The 23,823-nt window shown below is 42.8% G+C and overlaps 1 protein-coding gene across 25 annotated transcripts in view; it reads left to right on the top strand.

Moving 5' to 3' along the window:
• The window catches only part of LOC128339534 (microtubule-associated protein 2-like), a 415,175-nt gene that overhangs the window by 270,952 nt on the left and 120,400 nt on the right, over window positions 1–23,823 (top strand). For all 25 annotated transcript variants that reach the window (XM_053283640.1, XM_053283637.1, XM_053283635.1 and 22 more), the window contains one exon: window positions 2,039–2,324. In XM_053283640.1, coding sequence (XP_053139615.1) covers window positions 2,063–2,324 — 262 coding nt within the window. In that variant the 5' untranslated portion in view covers window positions 2,039–2,062. The remainder of the gene's footprint in view (window positions 1–2,038; window positions 2,325–23,823) is intronic.

Genomic DNA, 23,823 nt, shown 5'->3' with positions numbered 1-23,823 from the left:
CAATAATATTTAAATCAAAGTTATTGACATGAGAAGGGCTGTAGCTGTGGCAGAACATCGGTACTTGTGTGCATAAGGTCCCTGGTTCAACCCTTGATGTTTCCAGTTGGAAGAATCTCGGGTAAGACCTTGAAGAGCCATGGGTTGAATATAGAGCAGTGTTGTGTGTTCAGAAGGAATCTCTAGCTCACGGAGGTTTGACAAGGAAGTGTTTGACAGTTCATGCTGAGGTCCTGGCCATGTTCACCTCCTGAACCAGTTTGATTTCAATCACTGCTTCAGAGAGACTTTATTTATTAAAAAGGGGGGGAACAAGCAAGCAACTGTTCAGTCAGATATTCTGATGCGTGGGATCACAATTTATTTGATAACTTAGAATAGCAATGCCTCCTTTGCTGCATTATAAGTGTAGGGATGCAGGTGTATAGGTGTAGGAATCCAGATTTACTTCAGCGATTAGACAGAGGGGGAAGAACTGCAGGAATATCTCAGGTTTGGAAAGAGGCAGGGAGGGGGCCCTTACCTTCCCCGCCACTTTCCCCCACCAGCACACTCCCCAAAACTGCTGGTGAGGGGCTGCAACATACCCCCCCTGAGGTCCCAGTAAGCATCATACCAGAAGTGGCTGACACACATGTGCCACTAGCTGGGTGACTCTGGGCCAGTCACTTCTCTCTCAGCCTAACCTACTTCACAGGGTTGTTGTGAGGAGAAACTTAAGTATGTAGTACACCGCTCTGGGCTCCTTGGAGGAAGAGCGGGATATAAAAATGTAAAAATAAAATAAAATAAAATAAAATAAAATAAATAAATAAATAAATAAATAAATAAATAAGGTAAGGGCACCTTCCCTGCCCCTTAAAATAACCCCTCATCTGTACCGGCTTGAACGCCAGATTGCCGAACCAGTTCGGCACTCCATAAAAGGAGCATCGAACCGGTTCATGCACATCCCTACCTTTCAGGCCTCGTATTGTTGCCAATAATGTTTCTGTGGAGGTCCTCCTAGGTTTTCTGGCTTGCTGGATTCTATCCCTTCTTTAACCTACAGTGCTACTTCACCCCTAATCCACCCCTCCCTGTCCTTTCTGTAGCATTTGTATCCAGGAAGAACAGTGTCCCACTGGTTCTCACAATTCCACCAGGTTTCTGTTATGCCCACTGTATCTATATTTTCATTAACAACCAAGAACTCTGAGCACTTCTGCTTCGACACTCCAAGCACTTCTGGCATTGGTATATAAACACCTGGCGTTGGGACTACTTTGGTAAATACTGACTGCCTAATGACCTGATGAACATGGCTTCCCTTCTTTTCTCCCTTTATTCTAACAAAGCCTGGGTGGGCATTCCTTCTGACAGCAGTGAAGGATCCACTGGATTTCAGAGGCTGCTTCATTTGTTGTGGAGAAGCCAGTCAGGGAGCTGTGGAGAGGCTAGTGAAGTTCCTGTGTCCCTTCGCTATGTTGAACTTCCAGTTCCAGTAAATTGGTGACCAAGTGATGGAAGCACCAGACTGGTTTTAATAGAAGATGTAAAATTCATTCTGCATTTAAAATAAAAATTAAAGGTTTTATTGTATTCCTAAATATGCTATACTTCGTAATATTAGCCAGTGTGGTGCAGTGGATAGAATGTTGGGGACCTGGCAGGGAGACGACTTGTCAGGTTAACATCGTAGGGGGTGAAGTTGAGTCAGTCAAGGTAACCTACCGTATAGGGTTGTGTGAGGATCATATGGGATAGCCCATGTCTTGACTTTTAAGAGAGGAGCAGGATACACAGCTTTATTATTGTTGCTATGATGAAGCACTTGCTCCATTGTTGCACTGAAGTCAACTTTCAAACCTTCCAGGATTTTCTTGCCTCCTTCACACCCTAAGAGTGGCATGGTATCGTCATAAATTGCATGTGTCAGTATTTGCTTCTAGTCTTCTAAGGATTTAAGTTGTACTGTTAGGGAGATAGCTATCATGTCAGTTCCTATTTCAGCTCCTGTTCAGTTCATTAGTGGTATTTTCTTTGTTTCTTATTCCAGGAAAAACTGTAAAGGAGAATCAACATGGCTGATGATAGGAAGGACGAAGCTAAGGCACCGCATTGGACCTCAAGTCAGATAGCAGAGGCTTCATCACACTCACATTCCCCAGAGATCAAGGAGCAAAGTGGCACAGGTGAAGGACTGGTGAGAAGTGCCAATGGATTTCCATACAGAGAGGATGAAGATGGAGGATATGGTGCACGTGGGCAACAGAGCTCATATTCCAGAACCAAAGAGAATGGAATCAATGGAGAACTAGCTACAGGAGAGAAAGAAACTGCAGGTAAATGATCCAGAATCCATCCTTCTTTCCTTTGTCCTTTCAATCTTTGCTTTTAAAGTGGAGTGTACTGCAGGCATTGCTTCTCAAGTCATTAGCAACTTACTCACATGCATCAGGTTAAGGTGCAACAGAAAGTACAATCATGCACCCTGGAAGTGCGGCAGGCTTTTGCTGTGGAGGAAACTCTTGCAAAGCCTGGGAACAAGACCAGCTTCTAACAGTAGCGCGAGAGAAGCAGCAGGGGAGAGATTTCAGATCTGTTTGCATGCTGTAGGCTCCAGAGTTCCTTCTTTGGAAGCCAGCGTGGTGTAGTGGTTAGAGTGCTGGACTAGGACCGGGGAGATCCGAGTTCAAATCCCCATTCAGCCATAAGACTTGCTGGGTGACTCTAGGCCAGTCACTTCTCTCTCAGCTAACCTACTTAACAGGGTTGTTGTGAGGAGAAACTCAAGTATATAGTACACTGCTCTGGGCTTCTTGGAGGAAGAGCGGGATATAAATGTAAAAATCATCATCATCATCATCATCTTTGGAATTTTCAGTTTAAAAGGGCTTTCCAAAAATAGGGCTGGGAAAGGCAGAAACATTGGCTTAGATTGAGCAATATAAAACAGGTTCATATGTCCATACGTTATCCTCTATTCAAGGCATAGGCCTTGAAAGTGAAACCAAAGGCAGACACTGTCATAAATGATGTTTTTGCTGCTGTTCTACCCCCTACCCTCCAAATGAGCTCCTTAGCATCCAGCACTGGGGAGTTCAATCATTACAGTCATTCCATTGGATGGGATTGCTGAAACCACAGGCACTGCTTTTGAATTTGTAACAGAATTACATGGGAAATCATTAGATGAACTTGTGGCCTGCTGTGAGTGAAGTCAGGCCAGCTGCTTAATGTCAGTGCTTCTGAATCTGAAGTTTTAAAAATGTAAGACCTACACAAGTTCAATTTCCAAACTCACATATATTGTATATGCCCTATCAGTAGTTAATAGGAACAACGGAAGGCTGGGTCTACACATGCAGCAAATTGAAGTGGGAGTGAGGTGCTATAATGGACTGTTCCTCTTCAGTCTACAGCTGGGGGCTCCCATTTTTGAATGTTCTCCTCACGTAAAGCCTCCCTGCAAACAGGAAACTAGCACACTAGAGGAAAATATTCTTGAACAGCCCTTTGCCCACTGTGCTGGATTTCTGTTTGCAAGGTGTTTTTAGCATTTAATTTAAAAGTATTTTTTAAATGTTATTTCCCTCCTGAACTCTGTCATGGTACAATCCATTCTACTCCTTCTGGACTCTTATCAATTCAGTACTGCTGCATTGGCGGGGGGAAGACATTAATAAAACAGTAGAACCATTTATTTGAGGCTGGAAAGATACATTTACCCCTGGACTACTAGCTTGACTTTCTGTGTTCTGGGGTAAATAATGTATATTTTACTCATATACACAGTTATCAAACAGCTTCTTTTTGAATTATTATCTTCAAATAATTGTGTACACTCTGCAGAATTAAGAGGAAACAGATCCCCCAGGTTATAACACTTCAGGCTGTAAAGTGTGGAAAATAGGGCTTTCATGTTTCAATGTTTTCCCCATGATTAAAAAACCCTCTCTGCTCATAGAAGTCTAATGATAGGGGACAGGGTGGCCCTCTCTTTAATATGCCAGTTTGTAGATAAGAATAGGTTTTTCTGGAGGAATCATTCAAATGTGCAATTTTAATCCCCACTTTTGCAACCAGAAATGGTCCAGTTCAGAAAATGCTTTACCACTTGGTTTTTCTGATTGTATGAGCTGGGCTGGCCTTAGCTTCTGTGGGAGTATTCCAGAAATAAGGAGAGTTCATAGGAGGTGAGGTGATCCATGATAGGGCTAGCCAAGTCAATGGAGCTATTGTTTGTTTTAATGTGGCATGCATCTTTAACTTGCACGTGCATGACGCTGCAAGGTCAAAATGAAACTTTGCCAACTCCAAAACCCAAATTCTGTGAATTTATTGTGAGCAGGTTGAACTATGCCAATTACACACATTATGGAACCATTATTTGCCTGTCTGATCTAATGCATCAGTAACATTTATTTTATTAAATTAAAAATTCAATGCATCATCAACACAAGGGACAACATCTTATTTGCGATAGTACTTCCCACACATGATGAAGTGCTTTGTCAATTGCAGAATATTGCTTTAATAGAGGGAAAGAAAGAATATGACTCATGGTACATGGGTAGGTAAGGAGTGGGCAGGGAAAGTGAGGGTGCGTGTCTATAGACAGAGAAGGGGAGCTGTGAAGGGTAAGAGAACCAATCACCTTGGCCACTGGAGACTATGGATATGTCACTTGCATTAAAAATGTGCATGTATAGATGTATGTGTGCTTTATTGAAAATTACTGCTAATACTGGAAGCCAATACTCAGCGGAGAAGTTGCCTCTTTCCAGTTGAGCATTTGCTTTGGGGAGCCCATAAGCACCATCTCCCCACTGAGCTTTGGTGGGTATTCAGGCAATAGTTATGGCACTGTCATACCCACATGCACACTCACACCCATGAAGCCCTGTGCAACGTTGCCTGCAAATAAACTGTGTAAAGATTTTTGGATTAATATGACCACATAAAATTGAATTAGGCATTTGAGAAATGCTTTCTGTTGCTGAAGCAAGTTCACTTTTCTTTAGCAGAGCACATCATTTAAACCCCACTGCACTAAGCAATGGGAAATTGTCTTTCTCACATGAACAACTGCCCTAGGTGTATGCAGCCATGCATGCTAAGAGGATAATCTTAGCACCATTTACTAGCTGTTGATAGTGTTTTATGAAGAAACTATCCATAATTTCTCAGCAATCGGACAGTTTTAAATTTCCAGGGCTTAAAGTTATTTCATCAATTGATTGTGCTAGAAATACCACTCTTAAAAATAATATACTATTTTAGTTTTGAGGGAACTCTCCTTAGTATCTCTATAGAGGTCTGAAAAATAACAAAACAAAAAAACTCTTCTGCTGGGTACACATGGGTGAGGATCTTTTCAAATGGTCCTTTGCATTTCATTTATCATTGAAAACCTACTCCCATCCCTAGTATAAGGGTAAAGGCAGATATCACATTTAAAAGCAATGGGAGTGGTTAAAAGGTGCTTTCATTGTATTAATACAAGCATGCATTTTTCATTCCTGGAGCAAGATCTGGAACGGGTGGCGAGGAGCCATTTTGTAGGTTTTCAGAGTGGTTTGCTTTGAACTAGGGAAGAGTCTGCTTTGGGGAGGCATCTATTTGCTAACGTCCATTATATAATCAATGTACCAACCCTATCTAATCCCTGGAACAGTTTTACAACTGTTGTTAAAAAGGTTACAGTTGTTTTTGATAAAGTGAAAGTTGGGTATACATATGTATAAATATATGTATTCTGCTTTAAAATATTTTCATAACTTGGTGAACAGCCCACCTGGAACATGAGAAGAAGGGCAATACTTGATGGCTGAATCACCATTTGACTTGCTGGTATATTTGTGTGTACAGCAAATTGTGAAGTTTGGGTCATTCTGTGGGTGAAGAGCCCAATGTTAAGTCTCACTTTCTCCCTCAATTAACCAAGATAGAAGCATAAGGAAACATGTTCATACCTCTATCTTCTTAACCCTCAGCTGGTCAAAACATGTCCCAAAGTTAGGGATTTGCACAAAACTGATTTTGTGTTCTGTTTCGAACTCAAAATGAAATGCAAAACGGCTGAAACGTTTGGTCAAATCAGCATCCGAGCCAGCTGTTTCAACAAAACAATTTGAAAAGTTTCTAGTGTTTCAGCCATAGGATCCTATGGGGGTTTGGGGGAAAGGTTAAAAATTGTTTAAAATTGCCCGCTTACCCATTCCTTTTTGTGGGTTGGGTAGTAAGTAGCACCAAAAATGTCCAACCACACAACCCACTTTGGTATCCCTAGGAACTACCCATGGGGAACCATGGGATTTGTTTTTTCCCCCATAGTTCCCTATGGCCAGAACAAGTTGCACTCACAGAGTACACTGCATACAAGTTTTGCATTGCAATTTGTAATGCATTTCTCTTTGGTAGCATAGGAATAAATCACTAGCAGAATTAATTGGATCAACAGTGGTGATTTTGTATTGATCATACAAAAATGTCTGAACAGGTGGTGGTGGTTAGTTTAAGTTTCTTATTCAGTTCTTTTAGGGGTACAAAACTACCTCAACACCATCAAAAGTATTCACTGCAATTTACCAAAAATTAGAAATGTGGAAAATGAATCATCTCCAGGCAATTTACCTCATTAAGGCTGAGGGCTCACTAGAAGATGTAGAAGGTTGAAATCAAAGTTGTATAATTTCTTTCCCCACTTATCTGAGTCAAATTGACCCCAGTGAGGGAAAGATTAACTCATTCTATTGTATGTTTTCTTGGTATCATACTTTGCAACAGTACTTTAAGGCTTCAGTCCTAAGCACATTTCCTAGGGTGTTAGTCCTATTGAACTCAGTGGGCCATACTTCTTTGTGAACATGCTTAGGATTGTGCTACATGGTCAGGAGTGTAGCTATAACTGAATGGATGGGTTCACAGAACCCAGGCCCCCCAGCTTCTGAGGGCCCCCAGCTTCACCACTCCCTATTTTCTTGATTATTGCCCTCACTCCGAGGGGCCACCAGGGAGAGGGGTGAACATGGGCCCCCTCTCCCCTAGCTACGCCCCTGTACATGGTTATTAATATCACTTGCAGCAGTGAGATGAATTGTGTACTTGTTGGTGGGATTCCACAGAGGTGTGTTAATCCCCTTATATCTCATGCATATTGTTGTGTAGATACTCTTTAGAAGATCAATTGGGAGCCCTTCCAAAAAAAATGTTTTAACCTATTGCATGGTTTTTTGAATGACCCCAATAGTATCATCACTATTGCTAGAAACAAATGTATGAAAACATTTAAGCGAAATGTGTCATCCTCAAAACTGGCTCCATGATCATCCTAGGAGCTTAATTCTAGATCCCCTTAGTACCACTTTTATGGTAAACAATTTGAGAGCTGGGGTTTGCCTCCCTGTTGAATATACGCTTGGTGGTTGGCAATACCTGATTCCTTGCTGTGTGATGTGTGGAATGCCTTGGATGTGACCAAGACATTCAAGAGGCCAGAAAGTTATAGAATCACATTATGTCAGAAGAGGCCCTCAGACTGACCAGTTTGGTAGCAAGGCTACATTAAGGGCTTCCACTGCTGGTCTCTTTTCCATAATTTACTGTTACATTCCTTCTTGCAGTCTCAACTTCTTTCACCCTTACTCATCCCAGAACCTTCTTTCACATCTCATGCATCCATTTATCCTTCCTATAGCTTCTTGTCTCTTAGCAGTATCTAGCATTTCTGGAATTGTATTTGCAATATGTCTCCTTCATTTGTCTTCTCTCTCTCTCTCTCTCTCTCTCCCTGCACCCCCCCCCCCATCGTTTGACAAAGATTTTAAGCCTCCTGCAAGCAAAGAATCTCTTTCTAATTCTATTACAGCATCAAAAAGTAGTATCAGTATGCATAGTGCTTTAGAAATGTTTTCTTACTTGATCATTGTTTTAAAAAATATTGACTCTTCATTTGAGGCTAATAACATACCCAGATAAGGCAAGGGAACAGTGTGCAGGTCAGTATTTAGGAATAATCCATTTAAATCCTGCTATTCCATCTTAAATGGGTTTTGGATTGGATTGGCTGCTTATTCAATATATGTGGAAGAAACTGTGGTTTAAATCTTAAATTCTAATATTTCTGCACTACAATTTTGTAATGGCAATAAAAATATACAGCTAACCACAGAGTTAATACTGTAACCTAATAGCTGTAATCAACAAAACACATATAACCCATCACTGCATGTTTAGGTTTTCATAGCTATATCTCCCGCTGTGTTGTGCTTTCATTCTCTCTCTTAAGATTACTGCGTCTGACCTCACTTTTAAAACCTCCTGTCAGGGGTTTTATTGGTGTTGACAGATCTATATCTTAGTATGCTGGCACACTGTTGAAAGGTGCGGAAAGCAAAGGAAACTGAGGGTAATTTTAGTAAATATTTTGAATAGTTTTTCATTCTATTATCTTTTTAAAAATTATTTAATTATATGTATTTCTACCATCTTGTTGATAAAATATAATTATATCCAGGGGCGGGAGGCGTTAACCTTACAAGCACCATGTATGAAGATCTGGGAAGGGCTACAAGGGAGACAAGCACCCCCTCAAAGAAGGAGTGTACCCCAACCTGTCTTCCCACTATTGCTGCTGGTCCCTATGGTTACTTCAAAAGATGGGCAGTTTACATATTCAGAGTGCATTGCATTATCATCATATGTACACGCACACACAGCAGTTCTCCATTGCCTCACTTTTGTGTGTCATGGTGGAACTAGGGGGTGAGGAAGAAATAAACAGAGTTTACTTTTTTAAAGTAGGAGTGTTAATATTAACTATACCGCTAGTTCTCTAACACATGGCATAAAACCTGCCTCCCTGAAATGCATTTTGCTTTTTTTGTCCCACCCCCACAAATTTTTTTCTGGTTAACCACACTGAGACCTGATGTGTTAGAAATGTGGAGATCCAGTTTTAATGTCAAAATGCTTACAATAGGTTTGAGGGGTGGTAACATATCCAGCACTTCCCCTCGCTATACTGTTTGGCTGGGTCCATGTGGCTAACAGTACTAGAACTGATAGTGCAGTAAAGAAAGACACTAGCCCTGTTCAGATATTGGTCAAGCTCAATGGTGCTCATGGTTACAACTCCAAAGTTGGGAGAAAGTCTTGCCCTGGAGTTGCCACTCATCCCCTCCAGCGGGCCACTCACACAGTTACGGTGCTGTTTGTCTGAAAGGGGAAGAGATGTAACTGTGATGGCTGACACTTCCATGAGCAGCAACCTTGGGCAGTCCAGTTTGCCACTCAGAGAAGCACCCAGCCATCATGGTTATGGGGCTTCCCACTTCAGACAAATAGTGCCCTAACCGTGAGCAGGCATCTGGTGGGGGGGGGTGACAGCTCTGGGGTGGGACTTCTTCCTTGCGTCAGTGCTGTAACATCTGTGCTCGATAACACCTGATAACACCACTGTGCTCGATAACATCTGCATAGATCTCTTATTTATTCATTTATTATTTATTTATTACACTTTTATACCACCTCAGCTAGTGTCTCTGGGCGGTTCACAATGATAAAACAGTTAAAAATACATATAAAAACACATAACAATTACAAACTAACAATTTAAAAGTCAATCACAGAATTAAAAACCTATTAAAAAGCTGGAAAAGCCTGAGTGAAAAGATGGGTTTTTAAGTATTTTTTAAAAATTGTCAGAGATGGGGAGGATAGTATCTCAATAGGGAGCGCATTCCATAGTCCCGGGGCAGCAACTGAGAAGGCCCATCACCATGTGGCCACCAGACGAACTGGCGGCAACTGGAGACGGACCTCCACGGATGACCACAATGGATGGTGAGGCTCATAATGAAGAAGACGTTCTCTCAAATACCCGGGGCCTAAGCCGTTTAGGGCTTTATAAGTTATAACTAGCACTTTGTATTTTGCCCGGAAACCTATTGGCAGCCAGTGTAACTCCCTCAGTAAAGGAGTAACATGGTCTCTCCGAGATGACCCAGAGACCAACCTGGCTGCCTCATTCTGAACCAGCTGAAGTTTCCGGACTACGTACAAAGGCAGCCCCACGTAGAGCACATTACAAAAGTCAAGTCTGGAGGTTACCAACAAATGTACCACTGTTTTGAGGTCGTTCATCTCAAGAGATGGGCGCAACTGGCATATCAGCCGAAGCTGATAAAAAGCTTCCCTGGCCACCACCTCAACCTGAGAAACCAGGGAGAGGTGTGAATCCAGAAGTACTCCCAGACTGTGAACCTGTTCCTTTTGGGGAAGTGTGTCCCCATCTAGAACAGGAAGATCAAAATCATCTCTGGAGTTCTGACCCCGCACAATAAGTACCTCCGTCTTATCTGGATTCAGCTTAAGTTTATTCTCCCTCATCCAGCCCATTACTGCTTCCAAGCAGGCATTTAGGGAGGATATGCCAGCTCCTGAAGAAGTAGACATGGAGAAGTAGATCTGGGTGTCATCAGCATACTGGTAACACCCAGCTCCAAATCCCCTGATGATCTCTCCCAGCGGTTTCATGTAGATGTTAAAAAGCATTGGAGAAAGTACGGAGCCTTGAGGGACATCATACTTAAGCTCAGATCTCGAAGAGCAACAATCTCCAATCGACACCATCTGGAATCTATACGAGAGATATGTGCGGAACCACTGTAAAACAGTGCCTCCCACCCCCAACACCCTCAGACGTTTCAGAAGGATACTATGGTCGATAGTATCGAAAGCCGCCGAGAAATCCAAAAGGACCAACAGAGTCATACTTCCTCTGTCAATTCCCAGTTGGAGATCATCCATCAGGCTGACCAAGGCAGTCTCCACCCGATAGCCCGCCCGAAAACCAGTTTGAAATGGGTCTAGATAATCCATTTCCTACAAGACCGCCTGGAGCTGAGAGGCCACCACCCTCTCAATTACCTTGCCCAGCCATGGGAGGTTGGAAACAGGCCTATAATTGCTCAACTCTGAGGGAACTAACGCAGGCTTCTTTAGAAGAGGTCTAATAATTGCCTCTTTGAGACAAGGAGGCATCCTGCCCTCCCTCAGAGACGCATTGCCTTTAAAGGACTTGCTATTGAGATAAAGTGAAGTAAACCGGGCCCAAGATACAGCATTCTTTCATGATTTTTTTAAATGACTCTGCCTAAAAATGTGGAAGAAATTGCACTGCCATACAGCATTTCTAGATTTGGTTCAAAGGTGGTGGTTATGTATATATAACTGCTAAATTTCATACATACACACACACACACACACACACACACACACACACACTCTTCATATATATATATGAAGTGTGTGCGTGGGTGTGTGTGTGTGTGAGTGTGAGTGAGAGAGAGAGAGAAATTTAGCAGTGGATGTAAAAGGATAGCATTTGCTGTTCAAGATATGCAAGCCCTGTGGGGTATGCCAAACTAATAGTGCGGTTGTTTGGCTCCTTGTCCAAGACCCTTCTAGAAAGGTTCTTTCACCCCCTTCCCTGGCCTTTTTCTATGGTCAGGTTAAAATTGTGTTTATTTTTGATGCTATTTCCAGCCGGTTGATTTATTTTTAATCTTTGTAAAAAGAACAGTTCTTCTTTTTACTGCAGAAATTCTACTCTGTAATGGAGTTTCAATACTATTTTATTCTATCTTGATTGTATGTTTTTATTGTGGTCTTTTTATTCTACATTGTTTTGAATAATTTTGTTTTTAGCAAAATGACTCATAAATCTATAAATAAATAAAAGCAGCCCAAAGTAGAGGGGTGGGGAAAACGCAGAGAGGGCTTCTAGTAGCAGCAGTAGCTACTGGGGCAAGATGGCAAGAAACCCATATTTGCTGTTAAAGTCTCTGGAGAGTTTGTGGCAAGTTTCTTTCTCTCTCACTAACTTTAATTCACCATTGCATAGAAATCAGTGTAATGACCTCATCCATGACATTCACTAAATTAAGGATCTAAACAGAGATCCACTGTACTGAGATTGACAAATCGAGCCCCTAAAAACATGCAGGGAAATGCTGTGGCAAGAGACCACAATGGGAGCACAGTGGCATTATCACAACCCCACTCATGGAGCATCAGTACAGAGGAGGGATTAGCCTAGAGGGTAGGCATGATGGATGGCTAGGCTCTGTGGCATTTTGAGAGAGATAAGTGAGTGAGGGCTCCTGTTAGAAAAACGTAGGCAGTGATGGAGGCAGTAGCACTAGGTCTCAGTGTGACTAATAAAGAAATGTGGGAGGCTGCTGTGGAAAGGGAAACTGAATGTAAGGACAATGATGAGCTTCTGTAAGGAAATGTAAATCGGGGTTATTCCCCATTCAGCCGGACTCTTTATTATGTTAGGATAGGATATAACCTTATTGGTACCAGATCTGCACTAGCTCGAGTGCAGCAACTATGAGAAATGTGTGTGTGTGGGTTTTTCTTAATCATCTGTAAAGGCCTCTTAACATTGCTTTTCTTCCTGTCTAGAGGAACATTACAGCAATTATGCCATGTGAGACACTGCATGCACTTTTTATCTCCCTGTGTCTGGTCTCTGCAGTCCTTCCTTGTAGACAATTTAATATTCCTGCAGGCAGTGTTCAGAGATGGCGCTGCTGCTCAGTAGAAAATGTTCCTCAGCCAGGCGGAATGATTGCTTGTAACCACATATGCTGACTCTGCAGCATGCGAGTGATTCAGAGATACTGCTTGTTCTTATTTCAGTTGCCCCTAATTTTCAACAAGTGCCCTATCTAGCACTGTTGCAAATCAGTGAGAAGCTTCTCCATGATTCATAGTCAAGTTAAAAGGCATTGCTATTTCTTGAAAAGTATAGTCACGTTCTTGTGCTATGAAGTTTGGGAGTGTGAGCATTTTACTTCCAAAGCCTGCTCTTATTGCTTAAGAAATTTGAAGAGGCTACTGCGACTAAGCTGCATTCTTATATGGGTTCAAAAGCATGGCTCTTTCTTACTGGAATCACTTTGAATAGGACGCAAATGTTGATTCCCTCCTCCGCCCATTCCAGTCCATCTCCAAATCCCCTTCTCTGTTGCTCTCAGCTTACACATATGCAAGTGTGCACGCACGCACGCGCGCGCACACACACAGCAAGTACTGCTGATCTTGGCAGTGTTTTGTCCTGTTCTCACTGCATTGCAGCATTTCTCATCTGCACGTGGTGCTTGCCATCAGGAAACTGACATGAATTCTAACAGAATTTAACAGTGGTTTGTTTTTTAAAAAAATAAAAAGGGTAAAGTCTCACATTTAGGGGTGGACCTTAGACCAGGTCTTCTCAAAAGTAAGAAGCACATGTATCTAGGCTCCCCACTAGATACCTGTGCAGAGGATTGTGGTCTTCATTTCAGACATATATTTTGTGTTACAGCTGGTGACTTATTAAAGTACCAAATATAGGACAAGTAGAACACATAAGCAGTAGGAAGAACATAGGCCATATCTAAGCGCCTGTGGTTCCTATGTTTATTTCTGATCAGTAATTATTCTGTCAGAGCCCAAATTATAATTCTTATCCTGTTACTGATTAGTCCCTTGGGAATGAGCTGTTAATTAACTATTCTAATTTTGCTCCCCCTCCCCTGAAAATTCTGATAGTAATTACAGTATACATTGCACATTGTGCACCTTCCTGATTTAGATGCTGGCAAGCATACCATATGTGGTTATATTCTTGCCCCACATGTTGAAAATAACATCGCATTTCATTTTTGCAGTGGAACACATTAGATCTAAACTGGTCAGACATAATGAAATAGCTTTTAAAGGCCAATTTAATAATGGGGCATATGTGATACCTCCCACGTCTCAGCCTCTCTTTTCACTGCCATTGATACTTACAGCCTCTATTCAGAAGGGGAAACCTTTGCAGAAAATGGATGCTAGTATCCCCAGTGAGCCTGCATTTGCCTATTAACAGCTACAGAGGAATGACAAATACAGTATGAGTTTATTAGCTGCCAAAATGATCTGATTGCACCTATTTAGGAAGGAAATACTCCTAACAGCGAGCACCTGATGAGTATCTAGTTGGGAGATGATAATGCACACAGACTTCAATTACAAGTGAGTAAGTGGCACAGCAGGGAAATGCTTGACTGACAAGCAGAAGGTTGCCGGTTCGAATCCCCGCTGGTACTATATCGGGCAGCAGCGAAATAGGAAGATGCTGAAAGGCATCATCACACACTGTGAGGGAGACGGCAATAGTAAACCCCTCCTGTATTTTACCAAAGAGAACCACAGGGCTCTGGGGGCACCAGGAGTCAAAATCAACTCGACGGCACACTTTACCTTTACAGGTAGATTGACAAACAACAATCAGGAAACAAAAACATGAATTAGCCCAGACCTATGCAACTTTCACTTACTTTACAGCAGTTTTAGTTATCCACCAATTGTCATTAGATAGTTGTCAATCTCTGTAATGGAACACTTTTTAGCCTATTCATTTCTGCTACTCCATGTCTCTACTAATCTTCTACTTTCTGATGTCCAGACTCTCTGTTCTCTGTTCTGCCTTTTCTCCTCTCTCTCTGGTTTCTCTTCCTTTTATCACTGTCAACATGTCCCTATTTTCCCATTCTGGTGAATGGGAAAATAGCAACATGTTGGAGGCATGGCATGGCATGGCATGGCATGGCATGTAAGGGATATTCTCCTTATATTTTAATCTAGATTAAAACTCTAGTTTAAAACTACTTTTCTACAAAACAACAACCCTTTTTTCTTCAAACAAATTAACAGGAGAGGGGAGATTTTGAGGGGCTGATTTCTGTTTAAGGGAGAAGTAAGTGTGTGTGTGTGTGTGTGTGTGTTTGTGTGTGTGTGTGTGTGTGTGTGTGTGTGTGTGTGTGTGTTTGCCAGGGCTAGCTTTTGCCAGGGTTATTAGTTAAAATAGGAGGCTCTTTGGCATTTAGTTTTTGTTTCTCTCTTGCCTGGAAAGAGACAGATGGAGGAGCCTCCTAGGGCTTTAGTGAGTCACACCTGGTGGGAGGGGCCACATTCCTGTTGAGCCACATTCCTGTTCAGTTTGAAGGGCAATGGCCAGGCAACCTCTGTATAAAGGGCAACGGCCAAGGAATTTAGCATACAGAGCTTAGCAAACAGGGATTAGCAAACAGGGTCATTGGAGTTTTGCGTGAAGTTTAGTAGGGAAGTGTGCGGGAGAGCCTGAAATGAGCCCCCTTGATCACAAGGAGCCCAGTGGGAAGAGAAGGTAAGTACTACTCCCTCCCTCATATGCTTGGGAAAGAAGGTTTAAACTGTTAAATAGCTGACACTAGAGATAAGACCTAACTTTCAAGTAAACAATCTCCAAATACTCTAAAGAGCCAACAAAACCAGTTATGGAGATAGAAAGCCAGCAGGCGAAGTGGTGCTTCCCAGTGTATTGCACAGAGTATTGCATGTATGATTATTTGCTCCATGGGCAGAAGTCATTGGTGTGTGCTCAGTGCAAGGAACTCCTGGCTCTCAGGGAACAAGTTTGTTCCCTTGAGACCAAGGTGATCGATCTGGAGCAGCTTAGAGAGGTACATGGGCAAGACCTTCAGGGATGTGGTAGAGGCATCCCACTTCCAGGCTGATAGCTCCTCTGCTGTCAGGGAGAATGAAGATCTCGGGGAAGGAGGACATCAGTCTCAGGAAGAGGGAAATGATCCTTTAGGAGGACCCTTTCAGTGGATGATAAGCCCATATCCTCTAACACAGAGGATTCTCCTCCAGGGGGTGGAGGCCTCCTAATAGTGGACAATTCAATCATTAGGGGTATAGAGAGATGGGTATCTGATCTGTGTGTAGACCGTATGGTGACTTGCCTGCCTAGTGCGAAGGTTACGGACATAATGCGACATATAAATAGGTAGTGCTTGGGAGAAGCCAGCTGTTGTGCAGATCATCACCAACAATGTTGGGAAATGTAGTTGGGAGGTCCTGGAAACCAAATTTAGGTTGCTAGATAGCATATTGAAGTCCAGGACCCCCAAGATAGCATTCTCAGAAATACTACCAGTTCCACACACAGGGTCAGCAAGACAGGCAGAGCTGAGCAGTCTCAATATGTGGATGAGAAAGAGGTGCCAGGAGGAGGGGTTTAGATTTGTTAGGCACTGGGGCAAGCAAAGCCTGTACAAAAGGGATAGGCTCCATTGATCCAAGAAGGAACCACACTGCTGGTGCTTAAAATCAAAAAGATCATAGAGAAGCTTTAAAAATGATGCCTGGGGAATAGCTGACAGGAGCCGGGCAGTATCGAGTTCGGCAAATGCTATCCCTTAAGGTGTGAGGGTGTAAATGCTTCAGATAAACCAGAAGGGGACATAGTAGAACCACATAAAGAGCAGACAGAAGGCTGTGCCAGCTGGTCAAAGAGTCCAAAGAAAGATAGCATACACCAGGTAAGAGATCCAGTGTATAGGGGCTTATATGCCAATGCCAGAAAGTTATCTAACAGCCAAAAGAAAAATAGCACACAACAGGTAAGAGATTCAGCATATATGCCAATATATGTATAGTGCTTATATGCCAATGCCAGATGCCTCAGAGCCAAGATGGATGAGCTGGCATGCTTGGTTGCTAATGAAGAAATAGATATAGTAGGCATAACAGAAACATGATGGAACAATGAGAACCAGTGGGACACTGTTATCCCTGGATATAAACTCTAAAAAGGAAGTGTGGGACTAAGGACATGCTATTGCCCTCCGAATCAAAATGCTGACAGTTACTGGGAGTTGCAAAAGGAAATCAGGGAGGCATCAAGGAGAGGCAGAGTGGTAATAATAGGTGACTTCAATTACCAACACATAGAACGGGTAAATTCACAGTCAGGTAATGAGAAAGAGGCAAGATTTCTAGATATGCTGAATGACTGTGCCCTAGAACAGTTGGTCATGGAACCAACCAGAGAGAAGGTGAATCCTTAGTGGCATTCAGGACCTGGTGCAAGATGTCAGTGTCATGGAACCTTGAAGGAACAGTGACCACAGTGCGATAAAATTCAGCATACATGCGGGGACAGAATCAGCAAGGAAGTCTAACGCAGACACTTTGAACTTCAGAAGAGGAAACTTCTCTAAAATGAGTAGTTTGGTGAAAAGAAAACTTAAAGGGAAAATCAGGAAAGTCACTTCGCTTCAGAATGCATGGAGTTTACTTAAAACTACAATACTAGAATCGTACTTATAATGTATACCAAAAAGGAGGAAAGGATGCCAGCATGGCTAACAGAAACACAAACTCTGGCAAAAGAAATGCAAGGTGACAATAAGAGAGGCGAAAAGAGAGATTGTGGAACATTTAGCTAAAAGCATCAAGAGGGATAACAAAAACTTCTTTAAATACATTAAATACATACATAGAAGTAGGAAACCTGCCAGGGAGGCAGTTGGACTGTTAAATGATGAGGGAGTCAAAGGGATTATTAAGGAGAATATGGAGACTGTAGAGAAGCTAAACGAATTCTTTGCATCTGTCTTCATGGATGATACTGAGAGGATCATTTGAGTATACTGAGCATATACCTGTTCTTGAACCTGGCTTCTTGGGGATAGAGGCTAAAGAACTGAGACAGATAGAGGTGACAAGAGAAAGCATTCTAAACTGTCTGGAAAAATTAAAAATTAACAAATTGCCAGAGCAGATGGTATCCACCCAAGAGTCCTTAGAGAACTCACATGTGAAATTGCCAACCTCCTTGCAAAAATACATAACTTGTCCCTACAATCAGGCTCTGTACTGGTGGCATGATGCCTTTCAATATCAGTTGCAAGGGAACAACTTGTGTGGATAAATGTGATCCGGTTGACATAGTATACCTGGACTTCCAAAAAACGTTCAACAAAGTTCCTCATCAAAGACGGTTGAGAAAACATAGCAGTCTTGAGATAAGGCAACAAGTTCATCTGTGGATTGGTTGCTGGTTGTAGGACAGGAAACAGAGGGTAGGTATAAATTGACAGTTCTCTAAATTGAGGGAAGTGTGAAGTGAGGTCCCCCAGAGATCTGTACTGGAACCAGTGCTTTTTAATTTATTAATAAATGATCTAGGAGTTGAGATAAGCAACCAAGTCGCCAAATTTGCAGATGACACCAAACTATTTAGGGTTTGAAAGTATTTAGGGTTTGAGTTCTGAAGGAACTCAAATGTGAAATTGCCAATCTCCGAGCAAAAATATATAACTTGTCCCGGCAATCAGGCTCTATACCAGAGGACTGGAAAGTAGTCAATGTGACTCCAATTTTCAAGAAGGGATCCAGGGGGGATCCAGGAAATTACAGGCCGATCAGCTTAATTTCGGTGCCGGGTAAATTGATGGAAAACATACTTAAGGACAAAACTGTTAAGCATATAGAAAAACAGGCCTTGTTGAAGGAGAACCAGCATGGCTTCTGCAAGGGAAAGTCTTGCCTCACTAACCTTTTGGAGTTCTTCGAGAGTGTCAACAGGCATGTGGATAAAAGTGATCAAGTTGACATAGTATACTTTGACTTCCAAAAAGCTTCTGATAAAGTTCCCCACCAAAGGCTCTTGAGTAAAGTTAGCAGTCATGGAACAAGGAGACAGGTTCATGTGTCCATCGGTAACTGGTTGAATAACAGAAAACAGAGAGTAGGAATAAACAGAGAGTTTTCACAATGGAGGTAGGTAGGAAGTGGGGTCCCCCAGGGATCGGTACCGGGACAAGTGCTCTTTAACTTGTTCCTAAATGATCTAGAAGTTGGGGTGACCAGCGAAGTGGCCAAATTTGCAGATGACACTAAACAATTTAGGCTAGTGAAATCCACAACGGATTGTGAGGAACTAAAAAAAGATCTCTTCAAACTGGGGGACTGGGGGACAAAATGGCAGATTCTGTTCAATGTAAGCAAGTGTAAAGTGATGCACACTGGGGCAAAAACCACCAACTTCACATATACGCTGATGGAATCTGAGCTCTTGGTGACCGACCAGGAGAGAGATCTTGGGGTCATGGTTGACAGCTCATTGAAAATGTCATCTCAGTGCACTGCAGTTGTGAAAAAAGCTAATTCCATGACAGGAATCATTGGGGGGGGGGGGTTGAAAGTAAAAATGCTAATATTATAATGCCCTTATATAAATCTATGGTGCGGCCACATCTGGAGTACTGCGTACAGCTTTGGTTACCGTATTTTAAGAAGGATATTGTAGAACTGGAAAAGGTGCAGAAGAGGGCAACCAAAATTATCAGGGTCCTGGAGCACCTTCCTTATGAGGCTAGGCTACAGCATCTGGGACTCTTTACCTTGGAAAAGAGGTGACTAAGGGGAGACATGATCAAAGTGTATAAAATTATGCATGGAGTGGATAAGGTAGACAGAAAGAAATTTTTCTCCCTCACAACACTAGAATCAGGGGTCACCCCATGAAACTGAAGGTTGGGAAATTTAGGAGCAACAAGAGGAAATACTTCTTCACACAGTGCATAATTAATCTATGGAATTCCTTGCCATGGGATGTGGTGATGGCCACCAGGTTGGATGGCTTTAAAAGGGGCTTAGACTAATTCATGGAGGACAGGTCTATCAATGGCTACTAGTCTGATGGCTGTGGGCCACCCCCAGCCTCAGAGGCACAATGCCTCTCAATACCAGTTGCAGGGGAGCAACAGCAGGAGAGAGGGCATGCACATACCTCTTGCCTGTGAGTCTCCCAGAGGCATCTGGTGGGCCACTGTGTGAACAAGATACTGGACTAGATGGGCCTTGTGCCTGATCTAGCAGGGCTGTTCTTATGTTATGTTCTAAATCCAAAACAGATTGTGAGGAGCTCCAAAAGGATGTTTCCAAACTGTTTGTGGGCGACAAAACAGCAAATGCTGTTTAATTTAAACAAATGAAAAGTTATGACTACTGGGGCAACCTCCCCCCCCCCCCAAAAAAACCCAGCTACCACAAAAACTTCACATATATGTTGATAGGTTCTGAGCTGTCGGTGACTGACCAGGAGAAGGATCGTGGGGCCTTAGTGGACAGCTTGTTAAAAGTGTTGACTCAATGTGCACCAGCTGTGAAAAAGGCCAGTTCCATGCTAGGGATCATTAGGAAGAGGGTTGAAAAGAAAACTGCTAACATTACAATGCCTGTATACAAAACTATGGTGTGGCCACACTTGGAGTACTGCTTATAATTCTGGTCACCATACCCTAAGAAGGCTATTGTAGAACTGGAAAAAGTACAGAAGAGAGCAACCAAGATGATCAGAGGCCTAGAGCACCTTCCTTTTTACTTTAGAAAAAAGACAACAGGTCTATAAAGTCATGCATGATGTGGAGAAAGCTGATAAACAGAAATTTTTCTCCCTCTTGCATAACACTAGAACCAGGGGGTCATCCCATGAAACTGATTGCCAAGAAATTTAGGACCGACAAAAGGAAGTACTTTTTCCACACAATACATAATCAACTTGTGGAAATCTCTGCCAGAAACTATGGTGACAGCCAGTAACCTGGATGGCTTTAAGAGGGGTTTCGATAAACTCATGGAGGAGCAGTGCAGTCTATCAACAACTCCTAGACTGAGGGCTATAGGATGCCTCTGAATACCAGCTGCAGGGGATTAACAGCCGGGGAGTAACAGTAAGAGAGAGGGCATGCCTTCAGCTCTTGCCTGTGGGTTTCCCAGCGGCACCTGGTGGGCCACTGTGTGAAACAGGATGCTGGACTAGATGGGCCTTGGGCCTGATCCAGCAGGGCTGTTCTTATGTTCTTGGTTTGGCTTTCCTGAAAATTCTTCAGATTTTTTTCATGTGAAGGAACTCTAATGTGCTTAAAATCTTACTTTAGGTGAAATTTTGGAGGCAATCCTTTTCTATTCAATCTGTGAATTTGTACACTGTGGCAGCATTGTGTGGGAAGTTCTTCCTCACTGTGTTATCTCAGGCAACCGTGAAGAGTATGAATATTGCAATCATGTGGGTGGGGACCAAGCACATAGCTCTTTCTGTCAGTTGCTGGGCCTAGTTTCGAGAGGAAAACAGAATGTGAAATGGGAGGCACAAGTCCCTTGGATTGGGACCTGAGGAAGGGGAAATTCTGCACATAGTTGATTAGTTGGCATGCAGAATGCAAGTCGAAATGGAACTGGTAGTTAGATAAGCACAGCCAAAACTATGGCCCAGGTAAAGTTCTAGTCTGATCTGGAAACCTGACATAAACAGATCAGTGTAATCCAGTGAACCTTCTGGGTATGTAGTGTCACCCTGGAGCTTGAGAGCACATCATAAACCTAGAGAATCTTCTGCATGCAACCCCAGTTGACCCGATGCACACAGTGGCAAAGCATATATCTGAAGATTTTCAGTTTTCGCCCCTGTTCTCTTGATACTTTCTCATCCAATGGGCACTATGCTAATATGTAGGGATGGGCCCGGACCAGCCTGGAGGCCATTGAAAAGGCCTCCGGACCGGTCCGGAGCTGAGTGGTTCAGTCCGGGGCTGGGGGGTCGCTTTAAGAGCAGTGGGAGGGTTTACTTACTCCTCCAGCCGCTTTCCCGATCTGGCGCCGTAAATTTTAGAGTAATTGGGGTGGCAGGATACCTCCCTGCCACCCCTTCCCCGCTGCTCCTTGGCAAACTTCCCAAGAGTCCTTTGCGCGTGCACACGTGCACACATCAGAGACGTGAAGACGTGCACACGCGCAAAGGACTCTTGGGAAGTTTGCCGAGGAGCAGCGGGGAAGGGGTGGCAGGGAGGTATCCTGCCACCCCAATTACTCTAAAATTTACGGCGCCAGATCGGGAAAGCGGCAGGAGGGGTAAGTAAACCCTCCCGCCGCTCTTAAAGCAACCCCCCACCCCAGTGCCGGACCGCAGTGTGGCGGTTCCGTGCACACCCCTACTAATATGGTGCCTTCAAGGGAGAATGACCTTTGATGTAACTCCCCATTTGATGTAGCTGCACAGTGAGAAAGTGTGGTACTAGCTGTATATCTGAAATAGATTTGAGTAATTCCTCTGAACATTTATGGTTGGATCCAAACTATCTTCTGTGCTTCTGGCAGCTCTGTCCAAGAACAGATGGAGAGTTGGAAGGAGTGCTTCAACTCACATGAATGCAACTCTCATTCCATTCATGGAAGGAAATTCTATGAGAATGGCTGTAAGTTTGGATTCAACCCATTGGTCTTTATATAGGCTTGAGCATGAGCATCTTTATTTTACATTTGAGTGTACAATTGTTTATCCTCTGAGTGATACTTTTGCTTTCAATTTGTATAGGAACCGTCTCTATAGGAACTGTGAGATTCCATTTTTATCTCTTTTTCAGAACATCAGTTTATTGATAATACTATGACCGCCTTCACACATGATGGGAAACCGCAGGTCCAATGGATTGGGCCCTCATTTTCCCCATCCCCCCCACTTTGTGAACCATGGGGAATGCTCCCATTCCCCTCACTTCACTCCCAGACGATCTGATCTGGAGTCTGGAAGATGAGGGGTGGGGACTGATTGTGCAGGCTTCCTCCTTCTCATGAAGGACAGCCGTAGCAGCCAATTGGGGATGGAGAAAGGGAGGAGTTTCCTACCCTCAACTTCGGTTCCAAGCAGCGGCAGCCTTCAGATGACATGGAGCCACTTTCTAACTGGAGTTATCACTGCTGAAACCAAGGAGGAACTGAGGGTGACAATTGTGGTTTGTGGTCATTAACCTCAGGTCACTTTTCTTGTGGAACCACAGGTTCGCGCATTCGGACGACCACGAACCTGAACCTCTGGCATGGTTGCCTCCATTTCGTGTGATGGCCAAAGGCGGCCTATGTGTTTTATACCTTGGACCTTTAGAACTTATGGTTTTAAGATAAATTGACTTCTTCCACAGGTGGAGTCACAATAACAGATATACCCCCACTGGTTTCTGTTCTCCATTAGGCCTCTAAATTGAGTTTACCTTGATTCCCAGCCACTCCTGCTGAGAACATGAAGAAATGAGACTTCTCAGCATATTGAGGCTACAATCCTCAGAGCATGTACTACTGATTAGTATCAATGAAGTCCTGCAGAAGTCAATTGTGCTTTTCAAGAAATATTTCAGCCTTCTCAGTAGGAGGTCTGAAACCTTGTTTTGTTTCTCAAGCCCTAGATCTAGTTCTGATTTGCATATGCATGTCTCAGTCACTTGAAAGTCTCTTATGGTTGAACATATAAACAACTGCCTTTGCTGAAAAGTGTTATGTTGGGTACTGCCAGGCATTATGATGCACTGACTATGATATGCAATCTGTGCAAGACACCACCTGAGGTTGCAGTTATGAAGTGACGAATCTACACATGTGAACTTGGATGTATAGAATCTGAATTAATTGAGGAAACCAGTGAATTGATTATATTTTTCTTATACTGAGCACAGACAAAGGGAAAAGGAAATGAGGAGCTAAATACAATTTGAATACAGTTCATTCTGTTGCTGTAGCAACAAGTAAAGTAATGTGTTGCATTTAATATGCCAAAACTACACAAGCAATTATTCTTTCCCTGATCAAGCCTTTAACTCCTCCCAGGCTCTGATTTCATTTAATGGGGAAATAAATGCCTAGATAATTAGAGGTCCTTGATTCAGTTCTGGTTCATCTATAAATAATCAATAATATAAGCAATACAATGGGCATTATCTAGAATCTATAGAAGTGGACAGTTTTTAAAATTCTCAATAAACATGCAGTGAGCTGAGAATAATTTGAGACAGTGAACAAATTGTGTAGCTAATAAAGCACAGAATCCTTTGCTGGTTTCAATAAAAGTTTTTCAAATTGAATAGCAATCTTGAATCGACATTCTTGACTGAAGAGATCTGCTCTCAGGAATGACCACAG

Source organism: Hemicordylus capensis, chromosome 1 (genome assembly GCF_027244095.1).
Source record: "Hemicordylus capensis ecotype Gifberg chromosome 1, rHemCap1.1.pri, whole genome shotgun sequence".
Classification (NCBI taxonomy): Eukaryota; Metazoa; Chordata; class Lepidosauria; order Squamata; family Cordylidae; genus Hemicordylus; species Hemicordylus capensis.
The sequence above is the reverse complement of the archived record's forward strand: the minus strand, read 5'-3'. Positions and strand labels throughout refer to the sequence as shown.